The 25,164-nt window shown below is 38.2% G+C and overlaps 1 protein-coding gene across 1 annotated transcript in view; it reads left to right on the top strand.

Annotated features, from left to right (window-relative positions):
• Positions 1-25,164, top strand: part of MAST4 (microtubule associated serine/threonine kinase family member 4) — a 99,087-nt gene that overhangs the window by 34,189 nt on the left and 39,734 nt on the right. Inside the window, exons 6-12 of the mRNA XM_067316435.1 lie at positions 3,780-3,937; positions 6,757-6,832; positions 8,211-8,420; positions 11,408-11,509; positions 15,521-15,653; positions 21,197-21,264; positions 23,687-23,772. Of these exons, the coding sequence (XP_067172536.1) occupies positions 3,780-3,937; positions 6,757-6,832; positions 8,211-8,420; positions 11,408-11,509; positions 15,521-15,653; positions 21,197-21,264; positions 23,687-23,772 (833 nt within the window). The remainder of the gene's footprint in view (positions 1-3,779; positions 3,938-6,756; positions 6,833-8,210; positions 8,421-11,407; positions 11,510-15,520; positions 15,654-21,196; positions 21,265-23,686; positions 23,773-25,164) is intronic.

The following is a 25,164-nucleotide window of genomic DNA, read 5'->3' as shown; positions in this document are numbered from 1 at the left end:
AGTTTCTGTAGTGCATGTGTAGACATCTCTCATTGGAACTAGATCAAATGTGCTGTGCTCATCACTTGAAATATATTGCCATAAGGGAGGTTATGTCAGATAACAAGTAATTGCTATAGCAACCCCATCAGTGTTATAAGAAACAGATTTGTGCTAGAAAGGAAATGAAAAGCTATGTGTCAGAAACATATCAAAACACAATTTTAATTTCCAAGCTATAGGCATAGGCTTTTTCCTTGACTGTCTGCAATTTTAAAATGGTAATTCTAGTTCATTTACTTATTTCTTGGCTCCCACTTAGGTTTACTAACTATTGCATGCATGCTGGACCATGGAATAGTTCTACATTCTTTCCATACTACTTATGAAAAAGTATAGTGCTGTCATATATGGACTTAGAAATCTTAACCTCTGTAATAGATTGCTTGTTGAGTCCTCATATTTCCTGACTAGACCACATCCTATAGATATAGATGTATTCCTTAGCATTGAATGAACAGTTCCTCAATTGTGGAAAGAAATCTGGGTTTCTTTTTGGTGGTGGTGATGAGGTTTTTTGTTTAATAAATAAGTTTGAGTTTTGTTGAAGAAACCAGGGCTGTAAAATCGATGCCCAGTATTTCCATCTTTTTTTCCTGTTTGGCTGTTTGTTTGCTTCTTTTTGACTTGTCCTCTACTGTTGATGCACCATGTGAAAGCACTGCTACAACCTCTGAATTTTAAGACGTGGTCACTATTTCTTTGCTACTTGGAAGAGATATTTTTCATTTTTGTTTTTTACCCACTGGATGTAATACTTGAATCAGAAAATGAAAACTGGAAGTGTAGCTCATCTAATTGGTTTTATGTACTTTGTCAGAATCTTAAACAGCTAGCATTATGCAGCCTCTTCCTCTGCATTTTTACAAATTCATAGAAATGATGAGAGACCACTCCACAAACAGAAGCCTAAGTGTGCCTAGAGCATGCTTCCTTTTTAGTACAGGATAAATAAGATCCACTTAATCCAGAGATCTATCAATTTTAGACCAGGAACAGTTTTTACACGTTGTAATGGAACAAAACTTTGATCTTTATGATAAACGGAAGGTCAAAGCAGGGATGGAAAGGTCTATAGTAATCATGATTTTGTTCTGATGAATGCAGCACACCGTGTCTTGTTAAGCCTGCTTTTTCATAACTTTTTTTATATTGGGAGTGACAAGATTGAAGGATTTATCAAGTTAATGGAAGTTCATGGGTTTAGAAGTGGTGCAAGTACCACATATTCCAGTTCTCACAACAGAGCTGAAAGTGAATGGAAATGGCTCCTGCAAAGATTGTTTAACTGAAAGGAAACTCTTGGTTTTTTTGTATTCTAGCAAAGATGGATCTGATCTTGCCAGTTAAGAGATATGGTAGAAGAGATCTGTGTATCTTTAGGAGGGCAAACCCATAAAACCAATAAAATGAGAGAATATTTAGTTGCATATTATTGCCAGTAGCTTATATTTTTGGAAGCTTATTCAGATGGGGAAGTGGGGTAGGGAGATGAGGAAAGCCTTTTGGGGCTGCATTAGGTGATACTGGCTCTGAATTTGTTCTGTTGTTTGAACAAGTTGCCTTCTCATGATGCACTGAGATTATGTATTTTAAATATATACTAAATCTTAAGTAATTTTTGAAAGAGCTATTCTTCTTGAATGTTATGAGAGCTAAATAAGAGTTTTGCTGTGAGAATTTGGATTTGTTCAGAGGTCTGAATTCAAACCTCCAAGAAAACGTGGTCTATGCCTGTGATGGTCCTGAGGCAACTGGGCGACCTTAGTGAAAGAAAGATTTTCTCTTTAATCCTGTTGCATCTAGACTTTCTGACACCTTATATGAGGAAAAGCATGATGTAGGTTGTTATCCTCCCCATTTCCCAGAATCCCGTGAAGTCTAAGAGATAGAAATTGATTTTACAGAAATAGGCATGTGTGACAATTTCTACTGGGTAATTATGTTGTGCTAGAATATCTTCTAACTTGCTGAGTGTGGCTTTAGGAAATATGCTGTAAGGTTAACTGCAACTAGCTGCCATAGTGTGAGGTAAGAAAACTTATCTATGCTGTGTGCTGAATTATGCATAATATTGTCCTAAGACTGAAGCTCATAAGTGAGTTACTGTGGCTTGACAAGTTACTGTGTATCAAGCGCACTGCAGTAAATTCTTGGTGTGCGTGCTTCTTCCCCTGCAGCAAAGGAAGATATTGCAGCCTCGCTAACTTTAACTTGTTCTGATGTGATGCAGTTTTCCCATGTAGGCCAGTCCTGTGAGAGTTAACCTTTCCCGGCAGTGTGGGTTTTTTTTCTTTTCTTTTTTTTCTTTTAAGAAATGACTTTGTGAGGTCTAGTGTGATAATCTTTTCCTGAGTTCTCAAGATTTAGGATAGGTTCAGCTTTCACCACACAAGTTTCTAGAAAATTATGAAGACTCTAGTTTCTGTGCTTAACAGGCTGGATATTACCTGCTGACCTTAGCAATGTAGCACAACACCTGTACAGTATCAAAGTTTATTGATTTCCCTCACTGGCGATGATACAGTGAAGAAGTTCTTACTGTGCTGGCCACCAATAAAACAACAGCAAGGCAGGGGCCTTGATGCCTTTTATGAGAAGCCCGATAAGAACGGTAGTTTGCACAGCATGAAGATTGACATACAGAAGAATTTCATTTTGTTGAAAAAGTCAGCTGCAGGAAAGGAGGTGGTCTTTCATGCCCCCCCCCGCCTCTTTCCCCCAAGTAAAATATAGGGTATGTCTACATGGCACCAAGCAGCATGGTGCAGTGATACAAAGATATCTGTGATCAAGCTATCTTGGAAACCAGCTTTGATACCAGAAACAGCATCTCACTGTCTTTTCACTAATAAGTCCTAATTAGCAAGCTTGTTTGTAAATGTATTGCACTATGTTCACCTTCTTTATGAGGGCATCAAATGCAGGCTCAGTGAAGTTTCAAAATTCAACACCAAACATTTCATGTGGCTCAGGTAGCAATGCTGTATAAAAGACAGGAAAGTATGATAGTATTATCATCTGCTCTGCATTGCTTTGTATAGTATGTAGTTTACTTGCAATTTTGCAAGGCTGGGTATTGTGGTAAAACTTCCAATCTCATAACTGTTTGTATCTTGTGTTTTTAAACTAAATAAATGTTTTAAATGTAATTTTTCATTTTTGTCAGTCATAGAACCTGTCTTGATACATGTATTAAGTTCTTTTGCTTCACTTTAGATGTACAGGTTTCTATTAAAAAAAAAAAAAGGCATATGAAAATTTTCAGCAAGAATTTGGATTATATTTAACTTTTTTATGAAGCAGTTATAATGTCTTAAAAGCAAATTTAGACAACCAAATACTTCAGTATTTAGAATTGCAATTTGTGTTGTGGCAGTAAATTGTACTCTACTGCTATCATACTTATTCTGTCCTCCTAAAATAATTTTCAGTAGGCCCTTTTTAAAATGTTCCTTAAATGTTGGTGTGTATTACTGACACCAGATGTCATCTTTGCGTTAGACTGAGGGAATTTGAACTTTTGAAATGCAATGTCTCTTTCTTCTGGGGCTAAAGTAGTTTATGAGCTAAATGTATAGCAAATCTAAAAGTCAAGACTAATTATTTTCTTCTTTAAACTGGTAGTCAAGCATGAGAAAAAGCTATACTTTATAAATTAAATGGCTTTGTTCATGAGCAGTGAATATAGTCTTGAAAGTGTTTTTTCAGTCTGAAACTTCTGTTCCCTTCTCTTGTAGTCATCCTGTTCCTCCCAAGAGAAGCTACACCAGTTACCATACCAACCAACACCTGATGAACTACATTTTTTGTCTAAACATTTCTGTACCACTGAAAGCATTGCCAGTGACAGCAGATGCAGGACCACTCCAATGCGTCCTAGGTCCAGAAGCCTCAGGTGAGTTTGTCTGCCTGGAAATAGTGGTTGAACCTAAATTTATATACTTCTGAAGCATCATGGTTTTGTACATTGGGGGCATTCGCTGATTATTGCTATTTTCAAAATTGCTGTAATATAATACAAGAAGTAAGGAATTTGAGGCTGAACAATAATCCTCTTAATCTGTTGCTTTAATAATACTTAAATTGTTGTTTCGATCATTGCTTATTTCAGTGGTTAATATTGTATGGTAGGGCTTAAAGGAGGTAGCTAATAACTTCCATCCACATGAACTGTGCTGTTGAGCTAGTCATTACTGAGCTGGCTGTAGCTCTGATTTGGTTCTGGTGTTCAAAGTATTTACAGAATAGAAGCTTTCTTTGGAGAAGTAATTTTAAATTTATTTATATTCTAGGACTGTTTAGAAAGAAATGGGGTAAAGAGCTGAGGGGTAGGAGGAGTGCATTCATTTACTGTCTTTAACTAAGATGGACTTCAGTTGCTTGTTTCCTAAAAATTAGGCCTCTTCCATTTCCTTTGCCCTGGCTATTTGTGCAAATGTGTTTTATACAAGATCAGAATAGGTTAGGTGGGATGTGGAAAATGGAGAATAATATTACAGATAAGTTTTGAAGAACTGGAGGAAAAAAAGGAAGTATTACAGTTTTATTGTTGTATTGGTCCTTTCAGAGTTTTAAAAATAGTTCTACAGGTATACAAAAATCCAGGATTCACCATTTCATTGTAATATATTTTGACTCTCTTGATTTTTACTTTATTTAAAATTCTGTGTTAGGCTGTTATGATAAATGAAGTTGTTACCTACGTGAAACAGCAGAATAGTTACTAAGGAAAAAAAATGTTTCTTTACATTACAAGTCACAAATGTAAAAAGTTTTATATGTATTGCCACACTTTTCAATTTCTTTTTTAACATTTTAAAAATTAAAATCTTTCATATGAACTCACAGAACATGTACAATCACTCTAGGGGAAAAAAAGATAGAGGTATTTTCAGGGAGCTGATTATGCTGCAGGAGTGTTTTGATGAAATTATGTCTCTACCATGTCCTGAGTGTTTCTGATTTGCCTATGGGTACAGGTAATAAATTGTCCATATCAATTAAAGGACCTACTATTGTGATATATTCAGACAGATGTTATTGCTCATTTTTGCCCTTTGGAAAGCCAGAGTTCAGCTCTTCTGTTCATGCAAGAACACATTATGATAAAAATTCTCCTAGAAGATGTCATTGCTTTTGTGGGATCTTTTTGTTGATACACCACATGATTGTGCTGCCATTCAGAGGGACATCAACAGGCTGGAGAGATGGGCAGTGAGGAACCTCATCAAGTTCAGTAAAGGGAAGTGCAAAGTCCTGCACCTGGGGAGGAATAACCCCATGCACTAGTACAGGCTGGGGGCTGACCAGCTGGAGGGAAGCTCTGCAGAGAAGGACCTGGGGTCCTGGTGGAGAACAAGTTGACCATGAGCCACCGACGTCGCCTTGCGGCCAAGAAGGCCAATGGCATCCTGGGGTGCATCAGGAAGAGTGTTGCCAGCAGGTGGAGGGAGGTGATTCTCCCCCTCTACTCAGCCCTGGTGAGGCCACATCTGGAGTACTGCATCCAGTTCTGGGCTCCCCAGTGCAAGAGGGATGTGGCACTACTGGAGCAAGTCCAGCGAAGGGCTACAAAGATGATTAGGGGACTGGAGCATCTCTCTTATGAGGAAAGGCTGAGAGAGCTGGGCCTGTTTAGCTTGGAGAAGAGAAGGCTGAGAGGGGATCTTATCAATGTGTACAAGTATCTGAAGGGAGGGTGTCAAGAGGATGGAGCCAGACTCTTTTCAGTGATGCCCAGCGACAGGATGCGAAGCAACGGGCGCAAACTGAAACACAGACAGTTCCATCCTAACATGAGGAAAAACTTTTTCCCTGTGAGAGTGACAGAGCACTGGAACAGGTTGCTCAGAGAGATTGCAGAGTCTCCTTGTCTGGAGATATTCAAAACCTGCCTGGACGCAATCCTGTGCAACGTGCTCTAGGTGACCCTGCTTGAGCAGGGGATAGGACTAGATGATCTCCAGAGGTCCCTTCCAACCTCAACTGTGCTGTGATTCTTATTCTGCATCTTTTAGACCAGGCTGAATGGGTCAGGGTCACCAACCCAAGAAAATGAGATGGAGTTTTTTTTATTTAAAAAAAAAAAAAGTGATAACTGACTATGTTAGCCAAGGCCATGGGTACCTTTTATGAATTGTTTTCCTGCAAGTGCACAGTGCTCCTGGTATTGATGGAACCGATGTGTGTGTATAGCACTGTTTGTAGGAAGTTGCTGCCTTTATTTGCCAGTCAGATTGGAAGTAGCTAGTGTCATTTTGATTTTTCTTTTATAATCTGTTTAAGAAAAAAAAAAGACTCCTGAATTCTTCTCAACACTTTTTACTCATAGCTTGCATTTTTACTTGGTCAGGTTACATTGTTTTGATTGTATGTTACCTTCAAAGGGGCAGGTATAGTTAATACACATAATTGATTGTTGTCTCATGAGTTAAATATATCTCAAGGTCCCTTTAGAGAAAAGATAATGTCATGAGTGTTGCAAAACTGTATACTGAAGTGTAGTTATAAACTAAGAAAACATTGACAATTAGAAGTCCAGCACATGAAATAATCTTAAATGCCTGGTCGGAAATAGCAGAAATTGATTAGAGAATGTAGCTTTCAAGTGAAGTCTATGCTACCTTTTGGTGCAAATAAACTGTACAGAAATATAAAAACTAACTCTAATTCATGGTGAGACAAGTTAAAAGGGATAATTTGCTTTGCTTGCAGCCCTGGACGTTCTCCTGCCTGCTGTGACAATGAAATAATAATGATGAACCATGTCTACAAGGAAAGGTTCCCAAAGGTAATGAATTATATTTAAGATACCCTGTATCTAAACTAATAGGCAACGCAGGCTTTAAGTAAGTGGTGTTTTTGTTATGGGAACTAATGACCCAAGCCTGTAATGTCTTTCATAAAGTATCACCAAGCTGTTATTGTCACAGTGAAGAAAAATCCTGCTGAGAACTGGACATTCAGTTGGCAAAGCTGCTGAACTGGTTTGGAAACGAATCATGCTGGTAATATGTTCTGCTGATTGGAAAGCTGTGATACATTTGATTTCAATAGGTGGTGTATAGTTGCAGTAAGTATATATTAAGTTAGAACAGAACATATTTCTGTTGCTCAGCATTGTGCAGCATTCACTGATATACCTGCAAATTCCTTTCTTCAGTGGCATTTCTTATATTTTCTTAACACTCACTATATACTTACTTTAATAGTGAAGATCAATACAGGGTTATGAGGGTTTCACTACAAGATACCAAATGAGAAAAGGTTTCTGTCATGTCCAGAGATCTGAGATACAGATGAATTCCAAGGTGCAGGCATGTTGCTAGGAGCACTGCATTCTCAGTTGCTTCTAGGAGTTTGATGTTTCCCAATAAATAAATAATATAAAGTAAAGCTGATATAGTTCCAAAAAGTGCCCACAAAACAGAAGATCTGAAATATGAAGAGATATTTGTCTGGATTTGCCGAGTGGCTGAGCAATAATCTGAAGTGTGAAATGACCCATTTGTTTCAATGGGTGAGATATGAACTAAGAGGTGTTGGGTTACTATTTAATAAGGAAAATACTGAAATGTCTTTAGTGTCAGCGGTTCTGTGAGAAACAGACACTTGGTTCTATAAAGCAGATGCATCTAGTAACCTGCGTGCACATATTACAGGATCTGTGAGCCTGCGTTTTTATTGGTTAATGTTCTTTCAAACACTGCCCAGGGAAGTAGTTTCATGGTATAACCTGTATGAAAGGAAGAAAGATGCTGTGGTTTGTAGTACCTACAGTTTTATCAGAACAGACAAAGGAGACCTTTATGAGTTCTCCTTTTTTATTTTGACTTGAACTTAAGGGTTTACTGTTATGGGTGTTATTCTAGTCCTGCTGCGTGATCATCACAAGATTGTTGTACAGTGTATCGCAGGTGGCAGACATCAGGGAGGATGTGCATAACAGAATAGTAAGGCTGTTGCTTTTTTGCACCAGTAATGTGGGGAAATGTCATCTGTCATTTTGCCTCTCTATTTGCTTGCTTTTTTTGCTTTAGCCATTTCATATAGTGTGCCAAAATATCTTCCTAGGCGACACAGAAATGTAAAATCAGAAGTATGCTTTGACATTGTTAGAATTTCAGGAAAAGCTGATTTTTTTGTATCATGTATGTACTTGTATGTAGGCCACAGCCCAGATGGAAGAACGGCTTCGGGATATTATAACGAATCATTCTCCAGATAACGTCCTTCCCCTGGCAGATGGAGTGCTCAGTTTTACCCACCATCAGATCATAGAACTAGCTCGAGATTGCTTGGATAAATCCCACCAGGGCCTCATCACGTCACGATACTTCCTTGAATTACAACAGAAATTAGACAAATTGCTGCAGGAGGTATGAGCCATGAGATTACTCTTATCTTTGGTTGAAAAATTGTTTAAATCTGTTTGCCTAAGAGTTGTTGCCTTGAAATAATCATGACTGTTGCACTCAGATAATTGTCAAAGTGGTATTCATAGTCATTTTAGTCTGCATAATGACCACTACAAGGACTATAAGGCATCTTAGTGTACTACTCTGGGATAAATGGGTTATAAAGATTTCAGGAACAATAGCATTTTGTTATGCATTGCAAGTTATAAATTGCTTAGAGAAGTGTGTGCATAAGCCTTAAATGAGGAGACTCACAGTTCCATTTACTATGGATAAATGAGGAAACATATACTCTTTCCACTTTATCAACCCTACTAATAGCCTGCTGTGTTGAGAAAGCAGACAGCAGCCTTTAGCTTTCCATTAGCTGAAGGTTATTTAATTCTTTAAAATATTCTTAATATTCCTTTCATAATTAAACTGTCTATTAACAAACAAAAAAAACTGTTCTAAAAGTGTTAAAAAATGCCTTAAATTAGTCAGCAAAATGGATAAGAAAAACTTGGAAGCTGACTAAGTGAATATACTATGGCATAAGTCACTAATTTATAAATACATAATTTTTAAAACAAGGATTATGTTAGATGCTATACTGCTGTTTGTGTGGGATTCACACCCAATGATTGACAGGGCATTATGACCCAGGGTTTGTGACAGACCAGCAGATTTGATATTGACTTGAAATTTGCCAAGTGAGATGTTAAGATATCCTGCCTGTCTTAATTTACGTCTTTTCTTCTGCTTTCTTTGAAATGCAGGAGCAATTTCTAAAGGTTTTGGTTGATTCTTTCTGTGCTGCTTTTTTGTTAACTTCTATTTAGTAAATAGCTTTTTTTTCCCTTTTACTAATTTCTACAACTTCTGAATTTTTAACTTTTTCCCTTCATAAAGGAGTGCAAAAACTGACACATCAATGAAGTATTTCTGGAGTATTGAAACTCTGTTTTTCAAGCAGGGAAAATTCATGGCACTTTTCTAACTAATCAAAAAGAAATTTGAACTAAGTGAAATGCTCGTTTTTATGATGCCAAAGTGCGGGCAGAGTTGGCCAAGATACTGACTGGAGATACCTGACTATGAATTACGTTATGCTAGTGTGAGTGTCATAATACAAAGAAACATGTCTTAAAAGTTAAGATTCACTGAATTGTGTTTACAATAATGTGTTAAATGTGTTTAATGGCTGTGCAGTAAGTAGAGCTTAGAGTATAAGTTGGCTCATTTGGTTAAAAAAAAATCTCTAGTGAGTTATTTTCCACGCTGTATATAAAAATCATTGCTATCATACTCTGTAATGCAAATTATGTACGATGTAAAAGTTTCTTGCTTTGTAACAATTTAATTTCTTAAATTATTCAAAGGATCTTTTGAGTACCTGTCAATAACTTAACGTGACTATAAGAAAACTTGTTTTTTGCACAACTCAGTTGTCTTTGGATTCTTGTGATACTTTTGTTATCAGTTCCCAGCTGTGACATTTGGCAGAAAGCTGCATCTCCTGCTGCTACTTGGCATGCTGTGATTGCTTTACATAACCAGGGAGAGACTCCCCTGAGGCTTGAGCAGTTTGGTTCGGCTGACATTTTTTTAATTCTAAGGTCAAGGGGATCTGAAAGCTTTCCTGCTTCATCCTTCTTTCACATGTATTGAATCTTCTGTTCATATACACACCTAAGTGTCTACAAAGCCGTACAAAGTTGCTTTACATTTTGCTCGTGATTAAAATAGGCAGGTATTTTGTTTACAAAAGAGTTCTCTTTGGATTTAGTGTGTGGAATAAATATGGTTGTGTCTGATTAAGGTTCTTCCAAAACCTATTGCGGAGTGCTAGATTGGTGGTTCTGTGTGTGTGTGTGTGTGTGTGTGTGTTTTTAACAGATTAATTGTTCTCAGAATAAGGGGGGGGGGTCAAATTACAGTGCTAAAGTTGAGGGGGAGTTCCACTATGTAGCTTTATATTTTCTGTAGAATTTTCAATACCGAAAATTTAAATTTAAGATATATTATCTATGTAAAGTACCTAGTTGTTCATATTAATCACTTTCAAAATGTTAACTGGTTAGTTTTCTTTGAATTCTCTTCTTGGCTTTGAATAAGCAAGAGGGTTAGGAAAAACTGTGGTGTACAGTTTCTACTGTTCAGAGCAAAGAAATGCTTTGTTTGATATTAGAGTGAAGGGCTATCAATATATTTTAAGCAGAAGAAAGAACATATGGCTTCTTTGCATTCATTAGGGTCCTTAAATTATGCCCTTTGTTCATAGATGAGAAAGTTTGAAAGAAATTTGAAACACAGTTCAGGCCCTTGTGCAAATCTCTTCAAACCTTCCAGAAGCAATTTTCTTTTGTATATATTCTTTTATAGCATTATTCCCCCTTTGTCACTGTCATCTTTGCAGAACTCAATTTCTCGTTGTCTTCCTTTCTGCACATACCTGTATTTGGCCTCTCTGTGCAAGAATTAGCAGTGTCTCCTATTTTTAGGTCATTTTAGTATGACGTGGCCATAGGAAATCATTTTCAGTTGGGCATGGATGTTGCTTATATTTATTAATATTACATATGTCAGCTTTCTTTTCATCCTAAAATTAATAACTGAAGCTGGGAGACAGCTGTACATGTAGACATATGTTGTATTGAAATGCAGTCTCTTGTTATCCAAAACTGATAATAATAATACTAAGTTAATACATGCAGATATTGTATCCATTTGAAATTGTAGTCACTTTTGTTATTACAGTGTTAGAATTGTACGCATGGGATGACTTCAATTTGAAATGATAATGTTGCTTCTTTGCTCAAATCCTTGTTATTTCAGCAGGCATTTTGAAGATGAATTACTGTTTGAAGCGCATGCTTCAAAACCTGCAAGAGGTGTGCCAGATTTCTCCTGATCCCACTTTTCTGAGTTGAGTATTGAATAATTATCCCTTTCTTTCCGTCTTTTAGGCTCAAGAGCGATCAGAGAGTGGAGAACTGGCATTTATTAAGCAACTAGTCCGAAAGATCCTAATAGTTATTGCTCGTCCTGCTCGCTTATTGGAATGTCTGGTAAGGTGATCCTTACTGTAAGTAGGTTTCTTACTTGTTACTATGGCAAATCTCATTGGTTAGTATTGAAGGCCCTTTACACTTTTTTTTTTTTAACCGTTCAAACTACTGGGCTGAGTTTCCTTGTTGCTGGGATTCTTTTTGTTTTTTGCTCAAAAACAAGGGACTGTCAGGGACCTCCTGCAGTTGTGTTTAGTTCCTTCTATTGCAAATGTAATACCTTACATGCTTAAAATCAGTTGGGTTTTTCTGTTGGTTGTGTTGTGGGTTGTTGTTGGTGGTGGTTGTTGTTGTTATTTTGCTTTGGCTTTGCTTTTCTCCTGGGAAGTCTGTTCCAGAGTCTTATTTGCTCAGTGGCTTTCCCTTCATTGTCATCATTGTTCTTACCAGTTTCAGAATTTTGTTTCACTCAGCAACTGCCTGGGCTATAAGCAGCTTGCAGTCAGCTCTGTAGCACCTGACTGGCAGCGGGGACGCAGCAAGGGGGTTAGGGTATGTGAATGTACAGATGCTGAGTTACACTGGGGACCGTAAGATAAACAAGAGTTAACTTACTTATGCGTAAGCATAGCACTGATGTTGCTAGACTGGGCTAGCTCATGTGAGATCATATGGGAGTGTTTCTGCCTTGCCTCCCCATGCTGTGATATCTGGGGTGGCTCAGGTGCGGGAAGTTGCTCATACGCGCTGAGCACCAATGTGCTTGAGTTGTTCAATGGAACTAATAAATCCACGCAGAACACTGTGCTTGGGAGAATGTTTAGACACCCAAATACCATGTAAGTCCCAACCTGAGTCCAACAGGCCTGGCGCGCAGCCCGAGCTGCCTTTGTTGAGCCACTGTGCTTGCCAGTGCCAGGTTCACAGTGTTGATGCTGCACATAGCTATTTGAGGCTGGCAAGGCTCTGCTTATGCGAGAGCCACTAACCTGCTGCTAGACTCAACTTATGCCTGAAAGTGGCATAACTGCATTTGCATGGCACCGAATCTGAGCTAGTAAGTATTTCCAGCCTGGTTTGGCTCTGTGCTGTGTCTGTTCATCTGTGGCACAGTTAATCCATGACCTAGATAGATCAGCTGTGGGCGTTTTGAGAGCTGACTCTGTTTTGTTTGGGAAACATCATGTCTCAGTATTCCCAGTTGCAATTTGTTCATGACTTAAAGTTCAGAAGAAATGTAAAATAAGGTATATGCTCTTAATCAGCGTGCAGCTGATGGGAAAAAAAAATTTTTCAGATACTAGAGGAGAGGAGACCTTAGCATGTCCTGACTTTGCTGTTGAATACAAACCACAAGCATTTTTCCTTTGCCCTGTCCCCTCAAAGGTATCATAATGCTCATTCCACTCCTGAATGGCTTTTCTTGTTCTGTTCTCCGGGTTCACATAATTTTTCTCCAGCCCTTTTTCCAATTTCTCATATGATCTGTCTTGTCTTCCCTCTTGTCCTTGCCTTTCTCTGTCACCACACATGTGAAAATACCCTTAAACACATTACCTGTCCTGTTGGCTCAGAGACCTGTGCTCCCTGTGACGCTTCAGTGTCACTAGTGTCACTTTAGTGTCTCTAGTTCTGGCGCCTAGCTGCATCCAACTATCCAACTGTTCAGCTTTGCAGAGCAGTGATTGCAGAGAGAGTCAGCACGGCTCCCTCGGAGTATTCTTATTTTGGATGAGATGTATAGGAGATTTTAGCTGCAATTTAACAAGTTTCTGCAGAGTATGTTTCTTCAGAGGCAGGTAGCTTGAAACAATTTAGGCAGACTGTCACAAAAAACACATTTCTAATGCAAGATGGTGCTAAGCCTACCCATAAAAGTAACTGGAATATTTTGATCTTGAAAAAACGATGTTGTTGGTTTTCCATAGTATCCCTCTGGAAACTTTTGAATCGTACTGGTTGATATTTTAGAAAGTTTTTCTGAAATAGATACTAGGTAGGGAAAACTTCAGCCTCTGTAAGCAAGTTTGTAACACTAAGAAATCAGTGGTTTTATCACAAGAAGCTTCAGATACCTTAAGGTAATACTGTCAGTTTGCTTATAGTGCTCTTAGCTCAGGTGTTCATGGTATGTGAGCACCTATTTGTATTCATTTGTTAATCATATGAATAAAACTTTTGCTTGTTTGGTTTGTACCAAGAGCTACTGCCAAATACTGAGAGATTTCTTCCATTTGAAGTGACTTCTGTACATGAGAAATTAAACACAAAAGTAAAAATAGAGATTAGGAAATAAATTCCATGCTTCTAAATAACTGTGTGTGTGTGTGTATTTCCATGTGATTAGAGCTATCTGTTTTGTAATTGCCCTGACTTACTAACAAGTGGAGGAGAAGCTTTATAAATATTTCAGCCATTGATACAGGTAAGGAGAAGAAAATATTTCCTTAATGAAGGTGGATAGGAACTCTTGGCATACATCATTGCGGTGTTCTTCAGTGCTGGGGAGTAAGATATAAGTGGTTCAGTTGGAGAATGCAACAACATGTCAGATGAGGCGAGTAAAGCTAAAATAATGTTTAGCGCTCAGTTCAGGTTTCCAGGCAGTTAGCAACCTCCTGAGACTTCAAGCTAATAAAGAGAGTTTGGGTATTTCATGTGTTTGTGGAAGATCTGTTGGAGTAGGGCTGCAGATGTTGAAAATTCTTTCATGGAAAATAAAAAACCTAAGATTGTTTTCACAAGACTGAAAGTTCCAAGATATTCATTTCAGTAAATTGTGTCTCCTCCTGGTAGTTGTTTGGATGTTTCCAAAGTGAAAGATGTTACCTAATTTCTCAAGCTGTATTCCAGGGTGGGATGTTGCGTTTCCCAAGTCCTGGATAGCCTAAAGAGCCAGGCCAGGAGCCTTGTGACCCAGCAGACAGACTAAAGCCCCAGGGAGTCATGGCAGGCCAACACATGGTCTGCAGGGAAGCTAACCAGCTCAGCAGCTTGCCTGGCTTTTACGGAAATTTTTGACAGAACTGACTTATGCCAGCAAAAAGTCTGTAACATTGCCTCATTGTTTCATGACTTAAACTGCTTTCACTGGAGAAATTCTTACTGACTCTCGCTCTATAAGCATTGCACCTGTCATGATTTATGGTAGACAAGAACATCTTGAAGAGTGTAAGGGCTATGTGAGAGGGATTTTTTTGTTTGTTTCTTTTTTTAAACTATGCATGAATACAGGGAGATAGTGTTAGTGAGAGTTTATTAAAAAAACAAAACAAAAACTTTTAAAACTTTTCTTAGTTCGCTTCAATTGTTTCCATTTTTATCATATATTAAGGTAGTAAAATAAACTGCAGGGGACTTAGAGGAGAGGCAAGGTTTTGGTTTTCTATTTTTTTTCCTCTCTCTTTGAGAGGGACTGTTTGAGGCTTGCCTTTTAGGCATGGAATAAATGATTATAATAATATAGTTGGTTCCTGAAGGAGACTGTTTCATTTCCAGATTTGGAACTATTGGATCAATGAAATTCAAATACTGTTTTCAGCAACTTATTACTTGAACTTGGTTCTAAAGCTAATGATTTATTTAATTGTATTTTCCATAAAACACAGTACATATATATGGATTAAAAATACCTCAAAAATTTTTTAGAAGTAAAAGCAGAGAGCAATATATTTACACAGTTTATTTCAATAGTAGATTTTTATATGCAAGTGGCAGCAGGAAGGTGAAGTATTCTGTATGTGAAATTTTATCATCGAATGGTGTATTGCTGGTTATAGGTCATTTCATTCTGAATATTATGGGAAGTTTTTGGGGCAGAGAACTTCCTGCGCTTATAAGATAGTGCTCTGTAATAATGGTCTGAAATTTCATCACTTACAGCATGTTGCAATATGTCGCAATCGTAAAAGAATAATAGGCTACTAGTAGTAGAATAATGAGGTGTTGGTTTTTTAGTAGGGGAAATATCAAATGTTTGCCATAGAGGAAGCAAAGAAAGGTTTTATGTTAGGTTTTAAGACTTCAGTTTCTGCAAGAAGGAGTGATGGTGATTATTTATTTTTCTTCTAGGAATTTGATCCTGAAGAGTTTTACTATCTTCTGGAAGCAGCTGAAGGCCATGCTAAAGAGGGGCAAGGTATTAAGACAGACATCCCTCGATATATTATTAGCCAGCTGGGCTTAAATAAAGATCCACTGGAAGGTAAGTGCACCTCCTGGTCCAGCTATCAACTCCCAGTAGCTTTCCATGAGTTCAATCATTGTGATACTGTGTTTGTACCTCAAAAAGTCAAAGGAAAGGCAGTAGTAGAACAAACAGTTCACTAACCTTCACAGTTCATTCACAAGCTGAAAGGGATGAGAGACTGCCTCAAATTCGATGGTCACTGTTATCCAACCATAGGTATAAATGAAACTGGGCTGAACCTTTATTAACCCTTCAGTGCTCCCACCCTCCCATAATTTAGACTCCCTGAGAAGAATGTATTCCATTGCTATTAAAACTGCAGAGATTTAGTTTTCCTAAGCAATTTCTGTGTCTATGATGATGACTTTTGTAGGAGAAGCTCAGGTTCCCATGGAGGTGCTGGTCGCTGCAAAGCATTATTTTGTGGCCTGTTTCATGCTTTCTACACACAGTGTTGGGAACTAAGAACAGTGTTGGGAAAACTAAGATTACTTCTTTCTCTTAACTAGAACATTTTGTCTTCTATTCTGACACCATTGGTGATAAATGGAAATTGGTTCATTGTGTTCAGTGTTAGCCCTGCAGGTTGGAAGTCCAGTAGGAATGTCGTCATGGAAAACATGCCTGGTGCTGTTTTGCTTGTCTGTTGTGTTGTGACACAGGACAAAGGGGGTCTCTAGGAGAGGGCTTGATAACACAAAATATTAGAAAAAATTGTAGTAGGCTTTTATGTATTAGTTCTTATGATGCAAGACCATATTTTATTAAAACAAAGAGTAGTGTATTTTAAGTGTGTTAGAAGAAAGGGCTTTTTTGTTCAATTTAAGCAGCTTGTGAAGTTAGTTCTGCCAGATTTTGACAGGAATTTGGTTAGATCTAATTCAGTTAGATTGGTATTGTTATAGATGATACTCATGTTATGTTAAAAGATTTAAAGGAAAAGTGCAATTCTATTATTAGTCCTCTTCCTATCTCCGCACCAGAACGTCCTCACCCAAATTTAATATTATTTTTAATCTGAAAAATACATTACAGCAGCAGCGACACTTTTTGTTTGGATTCAGAGCACAGCAAGAAGGCAGGACAAATTGAGAAAATATAAATAAAAATTGTTTTCCATGGGTTACTGGGGAAGATAAAGAAGTAGCTTAACTCTCTGCAAGATAAAGTGGTGTCTGCTGGATTTGAAGAGCTGTTCGTCTGGCCTAGAAGCACAATCCATAAGTCTTTCCCTGATCAAGTATGCAAGATGTAATTTAGAGTGTGGGTTGAGGGTTTAGTGTTATTGACCCTGATTCTACCACTTGAACTGTATCTTACTGATTAAAATCTTCATGGCCACTTGGATAAAAGGGTTCCTCAGCATGAGTAGAGAATCTGACACTATGTAAGTTTGCTAATGTCTTCTATGAATCTTTTTAAATAGTTTATTGAGAGAGAGGTCTGGATACAAATGTTACATATAAATAATAAATGATACTGTTCACAGAAACAGAATATTTACTTTATATGTCTACTTTATTTAGAGCACATCTTATAAATGCACTTCATAAATTAAATATTGATAAAAATTACTTAAACTTTGAAACATTCCAAGGTAATTGAAATATTTTTCCTGTGAGAAAAAAAGGCTATGTGGTTTTTCACACTGAGGGGTGTGTGATGTGCAGATTACTGACTTTTGGTTCAGTTGAGATTTGGGGCAATTAAATAATTTTGTGTATCATTTTAAAGGTTAATGTATATGTAGGTTTGTATTCAAATAATTCAGGTCATCTAATTCATATTAATATTTTCCTGCCTCCCCACAAAAAGTGACATTTACAAACAGTGTAAATCACTATGCATTGACTTCTTCAGTGATCCATTCTGTTTTTAAGTTGACAACTCTATATGAAAGGATGTTTCATAAGCAGAAATAAAAGAATGGCACTATGGGTTTATGCCCTCGAATTAATCATCTAGAAAGCAAAATATTTAGAAACACTGAAATTATTTGTATTAAAAAGTGTTGTGAGAGTTCTTTAAATTCCTTGTATGGAAAATATTTTAACAGCAGTAAGAACCAGGTCTCTTCCCCTCCCCCCCCCCCCCCCCCAAAAAAAAACCTCAAAAAGAAGCACTGAACTGGATTTCCAAACAAGCTGTTAAATTATGCCTCCAGTTTTTGTAAATGTTCATGCAAGGGCTCTCACTTCCTCTGCAGAGAAAAACAACCTACTGCTTTAGACCCTTCTCTACTTTCCTCCTTTGTTTGCTGCCTTAGCTGTAGTATCCTGTCTTTGAGTGAAATAATGCATGCATTACTTGGAGATAATGCCAGATAAATTTATACTGTACGAAAGCAATACCACAGCAGATTCATCACTTATCAGAGACTGGTGGCTGCATTTCTGAAAAGTTCCCCAGGGAGAAATTTTTCCCCATGGTTCTTAAATTACCATCTTTACCTTTTTGAATCATGAGTCTTCAGAAATGGTTTAAATCAATGAAAGAAAAAGGGCAGATGTTTAATGGTATTTAGATGAGTTTTAAAAATCTCTTCAGGCATTACAAAATGGTTCCTTAGCTCTGTGCTTCAAAAGCTGACTCTTGGTTCCATTCCATTACTACCCACTGTTTGCAAATAATATGTATTTTTCAGATAGTGGTTATTTTGCAAAAGTTCTCTTTAAAAATGGCTCATTTTAATTTGCTATTTATGAAAATAATTTCAGTCGAGAAGGTTGTCAAAGTATATTATTCTGGCTTCCTTGGTTCTCACCCATACAATAAAGGTTTCATCAACACTTCTGTTATAAAAACCCCATGTTCACAGAACTGTGATTTGACAGTAGAATTCACTCCAGCTCGGAACTTGACCTTCATGGGTTTAGCTTAGTCTCTCTTTTATTTGTTTATTCTTATTTGAGACATTTTTCACTGTTTAATGACTTTATATTCAGAATTTTTGGAATGTTTTTAGCTTCTGTAACTCTTAAGCTATGTTTGTTTTTTCAAAGTAATATTTTAGGTGCTTCAGTTTCTTACACATTGCAAACTTTGTGTTTTGCATAATGATTATGTGTGAGAGTTACTTTTTAATTCTTTAGCTATTCCAAGACAAAATTATGTGTGTGATTAATTTACTCTTAATGATTACAGTAAGTATTGTGCAGATTGCTACCTAGAATTTCACTTGTAATTGTCACTTATAATATTATATAGAAAAATCCGGTTCAGATATTTTATGTGAATATTCAATTATTTTTTGTATTTATAAATTCAGTTAACAGTGCTGACATTAAAAATGCACCTTACAAATTTCAGGCGGTCCTGTCTCTGATCCCCAGCACATAATTATGAACTGACATGTGCATCTTTGGCTCTGCAGAGTATATAATTAACTATGTATATGATTAAAGTAATACTAAGCTTCCAAGGGTGTTTTAGTTACCAGCTGTCCCATTTAGCTTTTACTATGACAAGGAATTCTTATGTTATTGGGCCCATTGAGAGCAGAACAGACTTGGGAACTCTGCAGCAGAGGCTAACACTGGGTAGGATAATAAGATAACCTGTGGACCCCCAAAATCTTAACCTTCGTATCTTAATCTTCTTAAAAAATGGCTGATTCTGTTAGGCATGTCAGCATTTCTGTGCAAACCGCTGAGAGTTCTTACTGTCTAAACTAGAAGCTTTTTAGCTGTAACTGAAGCTTTAGCGAAGCTTTAGCGACTGTGAAGTCTTAGCAAATTAGTGCTATCCCCTAATGCTCACATCACACAGATCGCTCAAAATTGCCGCGTCTTAGCAGCCATAACAATATTGTTCTTTATTACTATGTAGCTGTTTGAATTCTTTGATGGAAGATTTCATAGACGTGGAATAGCAGGTCTTCCTTTACCAGATGGGTTTTATCCTCTTAATCACAGAATCACAGAATCACAGAATCACTGAGGTTGGAAGGGACCTCTGGAGATCATCTAGTCCAACCCCCCTGCTCAAGCAGGGTCACCTACAGCACATTGCACAGGATTGCATCCAGGCGTGTTTTGAATATCTCCAGAGAAGGAGACTCCACCACCTCTCTGGGCAACCTGTTCCAGTGCTCTGTCACCCTCACAGTGAAAAAGTTTTTCCTCATGTTAAGATGGAAGTGTCTGTGTTTCAGTTTGTGCCCATTGCCTCGCGTCCTGTCGCTCGGCACCACTGAAAAGAGTCTGGTCCCATCCTCTCGACACCCTCCCTTCAGATACTTGTACACGTTGATAAGATCCCCTCTCAGCCTTCTCTTCTCCAAGCTAAACAGGCCAAGCTCTCTCAGCCTTTCCTCATAAGAGAGATGCTCCAGTCCCCTAACCATCTTTGTAGCCCTTTGCTGGACTTGCTCCAGTAGTGCCACATCCCTCTTGTACTGGGGAGCCCAGAACTGGACGCAGTACTCCAGATGTGGCCTCACCAGGGCTGAGTAGAGGGGGAGAATCACCTCCCTCGACCTGCTGGCAACACTCTTCCTGATGCACCCCAGGATACCATTGGCCTTCTTGGCCACAAGGGCACATTGCTGCCTCATGCTTAACTTGGTGTCCACCAGCACTCCCAGGGCCTTCTCGGCAGAGCTGCTTTCCAGCAGGTCAACCCCCAACCTGTACTGGTGCATGGGGTTATTCCTCCCCAGGTGCAGGACCCTGCACTTGCCTTTGTTGAACTTCAGGAGGTTCCTCTCTGCCCACCTCTCCAGCCTGTCCAGGTCCCTCTGAATGGCAGCACAGCCCTCTGGCGTATCCGCCACTCCTCCCAGTTTTGTATCGTCAGCAGACTTGCTGAGGGTGCACTCTGTGCCTTCATCCAGGTCCTTGATGAAGAAGTTGAACAAGACTGGACCCAGTACTGACCCCTGGGGGACACCGCTAGCTACAGGCCTCCAACCAGACTCTGCACCGCTGATCACAACCCTCTGAGCTCTGCCATTCAGCCAGTTCTCAATCCACCTCACTGTCCACTCATCTAGCCTGCGCTTCCTGAGCTTGTCTATGAGGATGCTATGGGAGACAGTGTCAAAAGCCTTGCTGAAGTCAAGGTAGACAACATCCACTGCTCTCCCCTCATCTACCCAGCCAGTCATTCCATCACAGAAGGCTATCAGATTGGTTAGGCATGATTTCCCCTTGGTGAAGCCATGCTGACTACTCCTGATCACCTTCTTGTCCTCCACATGCTTGGAGATGGCTTCCAGGATGAGCTGCTCCATCACCTTTCCAGGGATGGAGGTGAGGCTGACTGGCCTGTAGTTCCCTGGGTCCTCCTTCTTGCCCTTTTTGAAGACTGGGGTGACACTGGCTTTCTTCCAGTCCTCGGGCACCTCTCCTGTTCTCCATGACCTTTCAAAGATGATGGAGAGTGGCTTAGCAATGCTGAGAGACACCTTAAAAGTTATGTAGCAAGTACTACAGATAGGACAGCATGTTCATTAACTATTTTAGAAAAGTGACACTTTTCAGGTTTTAGTTTTCTGCTTAATTAAGTTTTGTAATTAACACAGTTTACAATGAAGTTTCTAATCTTTTTCTTTTTAGAAATAGCTCAGTTAGCTAACTATGACAATGGAACAGCAGAAACTCCAGAAACGGATGAATCAATAAGTGTAAGTTTTCCTGTTACAATACTGCTTTTACTGAATCTGAGTAAAGAAAAATAAACACACGTTGTTTCATTCCCCCCACCCGAATTTTCTGCCCGTATCTGCAAACAGTACGTTAAACAGAGCAGTGGTTAATGCTCAGACTAGCACCGTGGTGCACAGCAGATAGGCTAGCAACAAATAGAATTTTCTACCTGTTTTTCTAGATGTAGTAGTATCTTTAGTGTCCATCAAGTTACCGTGTGTTCATGATGCTGAGCTTGTTTTATCAAAAATTCCACTATTTTGCTGATGCCTCCTTTATTTCTGTTTGTTTAATGTATTTACTTTCCTTTTTGGAAGGACTTTAAAGCTCTTTCCTAAAAACAAAGTATTTTAAATAGCTTTTAACAGAGGCAGCTAATCATCAAATTGTTAAGAGAGCCTGAACAGGTCCAGTGAAGAGAAGAGGAGGAAGTGAGTGAGTTTAGGAATAGCCTTGATTCAGAAAGCCAGTTTGCAATGGGGAAGACTGTGTGTTGTTCATCAGAACCTGTGTCTGAAAATATTTTAGCAAAATAATGGGTCTCTAATATTTTGTCAGATGCTTGTTCAGGGAAACCAAGGGGAAGCAGGTTGGTGGATTTGATTCAGTTGAATATTGTGCTGGGTTCGAATTTTACGGTTAAAATTTTTATTTAAAAAAAAAAAAGTTTGTATACCTTGGATTTTAGTCAACAGAGTAAATGTTGCAATAGCAATTTAGTATAGATTTTCAGTGCAAATTGATAGAAAGGAGGAGCCCATGCAGTTTTGGCATTTAACTGGCATTTACAAATGTTAGAGTTTAAAATAACGTCATGAGGTATCTGGTAAACTAGTTCTGATATGCTACAGAAAAGACATCATTCTCTGCTGGATGTCTTATCACCTTGAGATAATTTCTGATTTTAGGGCAAAATGCCACCTTTAAAGGCTTCCAGAGCTATGACAGTTCCCTACTCCGCTGCTTTGGTTCATTTTCACAATGTTTAAAATACCATATTAGACCTGGCTGTTATCTTGTGGAAGGATGCTGACAAATTGAAGAAAAGTCAGTAGGTAATAACTAAAACGTTTAAGGGAAGTGCTGACTTACAAGGAGAATCTAAAAGTGCAAACTGGAGAGAGCCTATGTGCAAACCAGCTCAGCAGTGGCTAAGAAGTCATAATTCTAAGGTAATTGTGTTGTGCAAATACAAATATCAAAGTTGAAGAAATAAAGGAAGGTTAATGCAGTGTAATGAAGGAACATAACTTGGGGGTGATGAAATGAAATCAGGGAAGAAAAATACAGAGTAAATATTTGGAAACACTTTCTGAAAGTGTTTTTGTGCAGTAAACATAGCTTAAAGATATCTGTGGAGTAAATACACACAGGAAGTGGCAGGAAACATTTAGAAAAGTGAAGCATAGTATCATTCAAAATAATCATAAGTATGAAATTAGGAAGAGTTCTGTATTGGTGGGTGAAGGGGCTAAACAGTTTAATAAATCATCACTTTCTGTTGTTGTGTAATTCATTCTATTAACATGCTAATCTTCTTGCACTGAATTTGTTCTTCAAAAAGTATTTCATTGAAAATGTTCCAACCAGGTCTAATTTCAGCTGTAACTATGATAGAACTGCCTAGATAGGGCTCACAGAACTTTTCAGAGATTTAGAAAACGTCCTGAAAAAGATCTTGTGGGTTTGGAACATGGAATTATTTTGGAAATCTTCCTCCCCTCTCTCCATTTTGCTAATTCACTCTTCCATCTTTAAGACCAGATAAGTTAAAAAATATAGCTAGAAAAAAGGTTGTGCAGCAGTTAGGGTAACTCCATTTTGAAAATGTTCTGGTGTACAAGTAGGTGAGGTCGGTAATGGTCATAATTATTGCATTTTTTTCTCCTGTATTTTTCTTTTTCATTTTGTGTGTCTCTTTTTACAGTCTAGCCTAAATGATTGCAGACAACACTAATTAGAAATGTGTACGATTTTGTTTGTATGAGCAAGAGCTCATCTACACATTGTTACTATCAGGCTGTACTGCCGGAATCTGATTTACTAAAATGGGAAGGCAATAGCCAGTGAGCGCTTAGTGGGATTCACAGAAGTGCGTAACTCCAGATAGGAATTGCCAATAATTTGTTTGCCATTCTGGCTTCAGGCCAGCCTGCTGTAACGCTAATGTGTAGATGTAATGTGTAGATGAGTGGACAGATAGCTGCAGTATAACAGCTGCCTTTCTGATGAGAAGGCATCTTTGCCTCAGGGACCCCTTTGGTCTCTTACTTTGCTACCAGTGCAGCTAACTGGTTCACTGGGGTGTGGCAGCCCGAGGATGTTCGATTTGTGTTTATTCCCTGATTTTGAAAAAATGTACTGTATTAACTTTGTTCTTTCTCCTTTTTTACTTTGAAGAGCTCTAATACCTCACTGAAGCTACGGAGAAAACCTCGGGAAAGCGATTTTGAAACAATTAAGCTGATTAGTAATGGAGCTTATGGGTGAGTAATCCATGAGTGTAACAGTTCTTTTGCATTTCATTTTGGAAACTTCACATTATTTCTTACTGCAGGGATGTTTTTGTGAGGGAGTTCGTTTTCTCTGCTGCTTTCTCAATTCAGTTTTCCTGTTTCATTGCTACTATTTAAAGTTCACAAGAGAAACTTTTTGGAAAGCCTGCTAGGCAATAATGAATTATTGTGCACTGCAGTGAATTAAAATACTAAATACTGCATCACAGAAATTCTTCAGAAGTGGGTATTGTGTAATGCCAAAAATGAAATTTGAATAAATCAAAAGCCAGATTTAAAGTCACTGTTTTAATACTGGAAATGAGTGTTTTTGGAAATGTGAAACAGAATGTAACTTAATTTCTAGGGACACAATTTATTAAAAAACAGTGCTTATTTGTACTAAAAATACCAATAAAGTAGGAACAATTTCCTTAGGCCAATATTATTTTGTTGTTTTTTGTAGGCATTCTTTTACCCTCAAATTTTATCCAATTGGCTTTTAAGAAATTGCTGTTATATGGTTGGAGTTTGGTTGGAGGTACTTGGAAAGCATGTAACTTACTGCCCAATAGTATGTGAGTCTTCTGGGGATGTCCTGGAAAACCAAGACAAAATTATGGTAGCCCATGTCTTAAATGAGCTCACAAAATATTTTTGGAAATGCAGTACAGAGATTCTGTTTACCAGTAAATAGAGTAGTCTTCAATCTCCATTTCTTTTTTTTTGTTCAGATACTATCTGTTAGACCCTTGATTGGCTCATTCTCTGCACTAAAACAGATCAAGGCTGTTAGACTGTTGATCTAAACTGAATGGCCAAGAGACATGCATGGGTTCACCATCATGAGGTGAGGAGCCCACCCCCAAATGAGGCTGCATCACAGAACAGCAGCAAAGGAGGCGGCCATGCTGCTCTTTGGCAATGACTAAATTAGGCTGATTCTTAAGTTTCCCTGCTTGAATAGGGAGCAGCAACAACCTCATAGGACTAGACACTCTTTGAAGAGTCCCTGGATGTAGAAGATAAAGCGCTTGTGCTCTTTCCACTGGAATTTTGCACTCAGATTTAAAGGCCTGAGGATTGTGGGCTCAGGAATGCCTTTCTCTGGTTTATTTAGTTAAAGGTAACCCTGAGCCCTGATGGGACAGGAAACATTTAGTACTCTTTAGTGCTGTTGGTCATAACAGTGCGTGTAGAGGCTATTACTTGTATCTAGACCTGCTTACATAGTTCATCAACAAGCCAGAAGAAAATAGCGTAATTTGCATTAAAATTACATAAATATCCAAATACAACTTCTCTCTATTTAACCTCTCCTGGATTGATCCCCTCAGAATTTCCTTAGGCAGAATTTGCTCCTTAGGCAAACTCATTACTGTA

This window comes from Apteryx mantelli, chromosome Z, assembly GCF_036417845.1.
Source record: "Apteryx mantelli isolate bAptMan1 chromosome Z, bAptMan1.hap1, whole genome shotgun sequence".
In the NCBI taxonomy this organism is placed as follows: domain Eukaryota; kingdom Metazoa; phylum Chordata; class Aves; order Apterygiformes; family Apterygidae; genus Apteryx; species Apteryx mantelli.
This window is presented reverse-complemented; position numbering and strand designations above follow the sequence as displayed.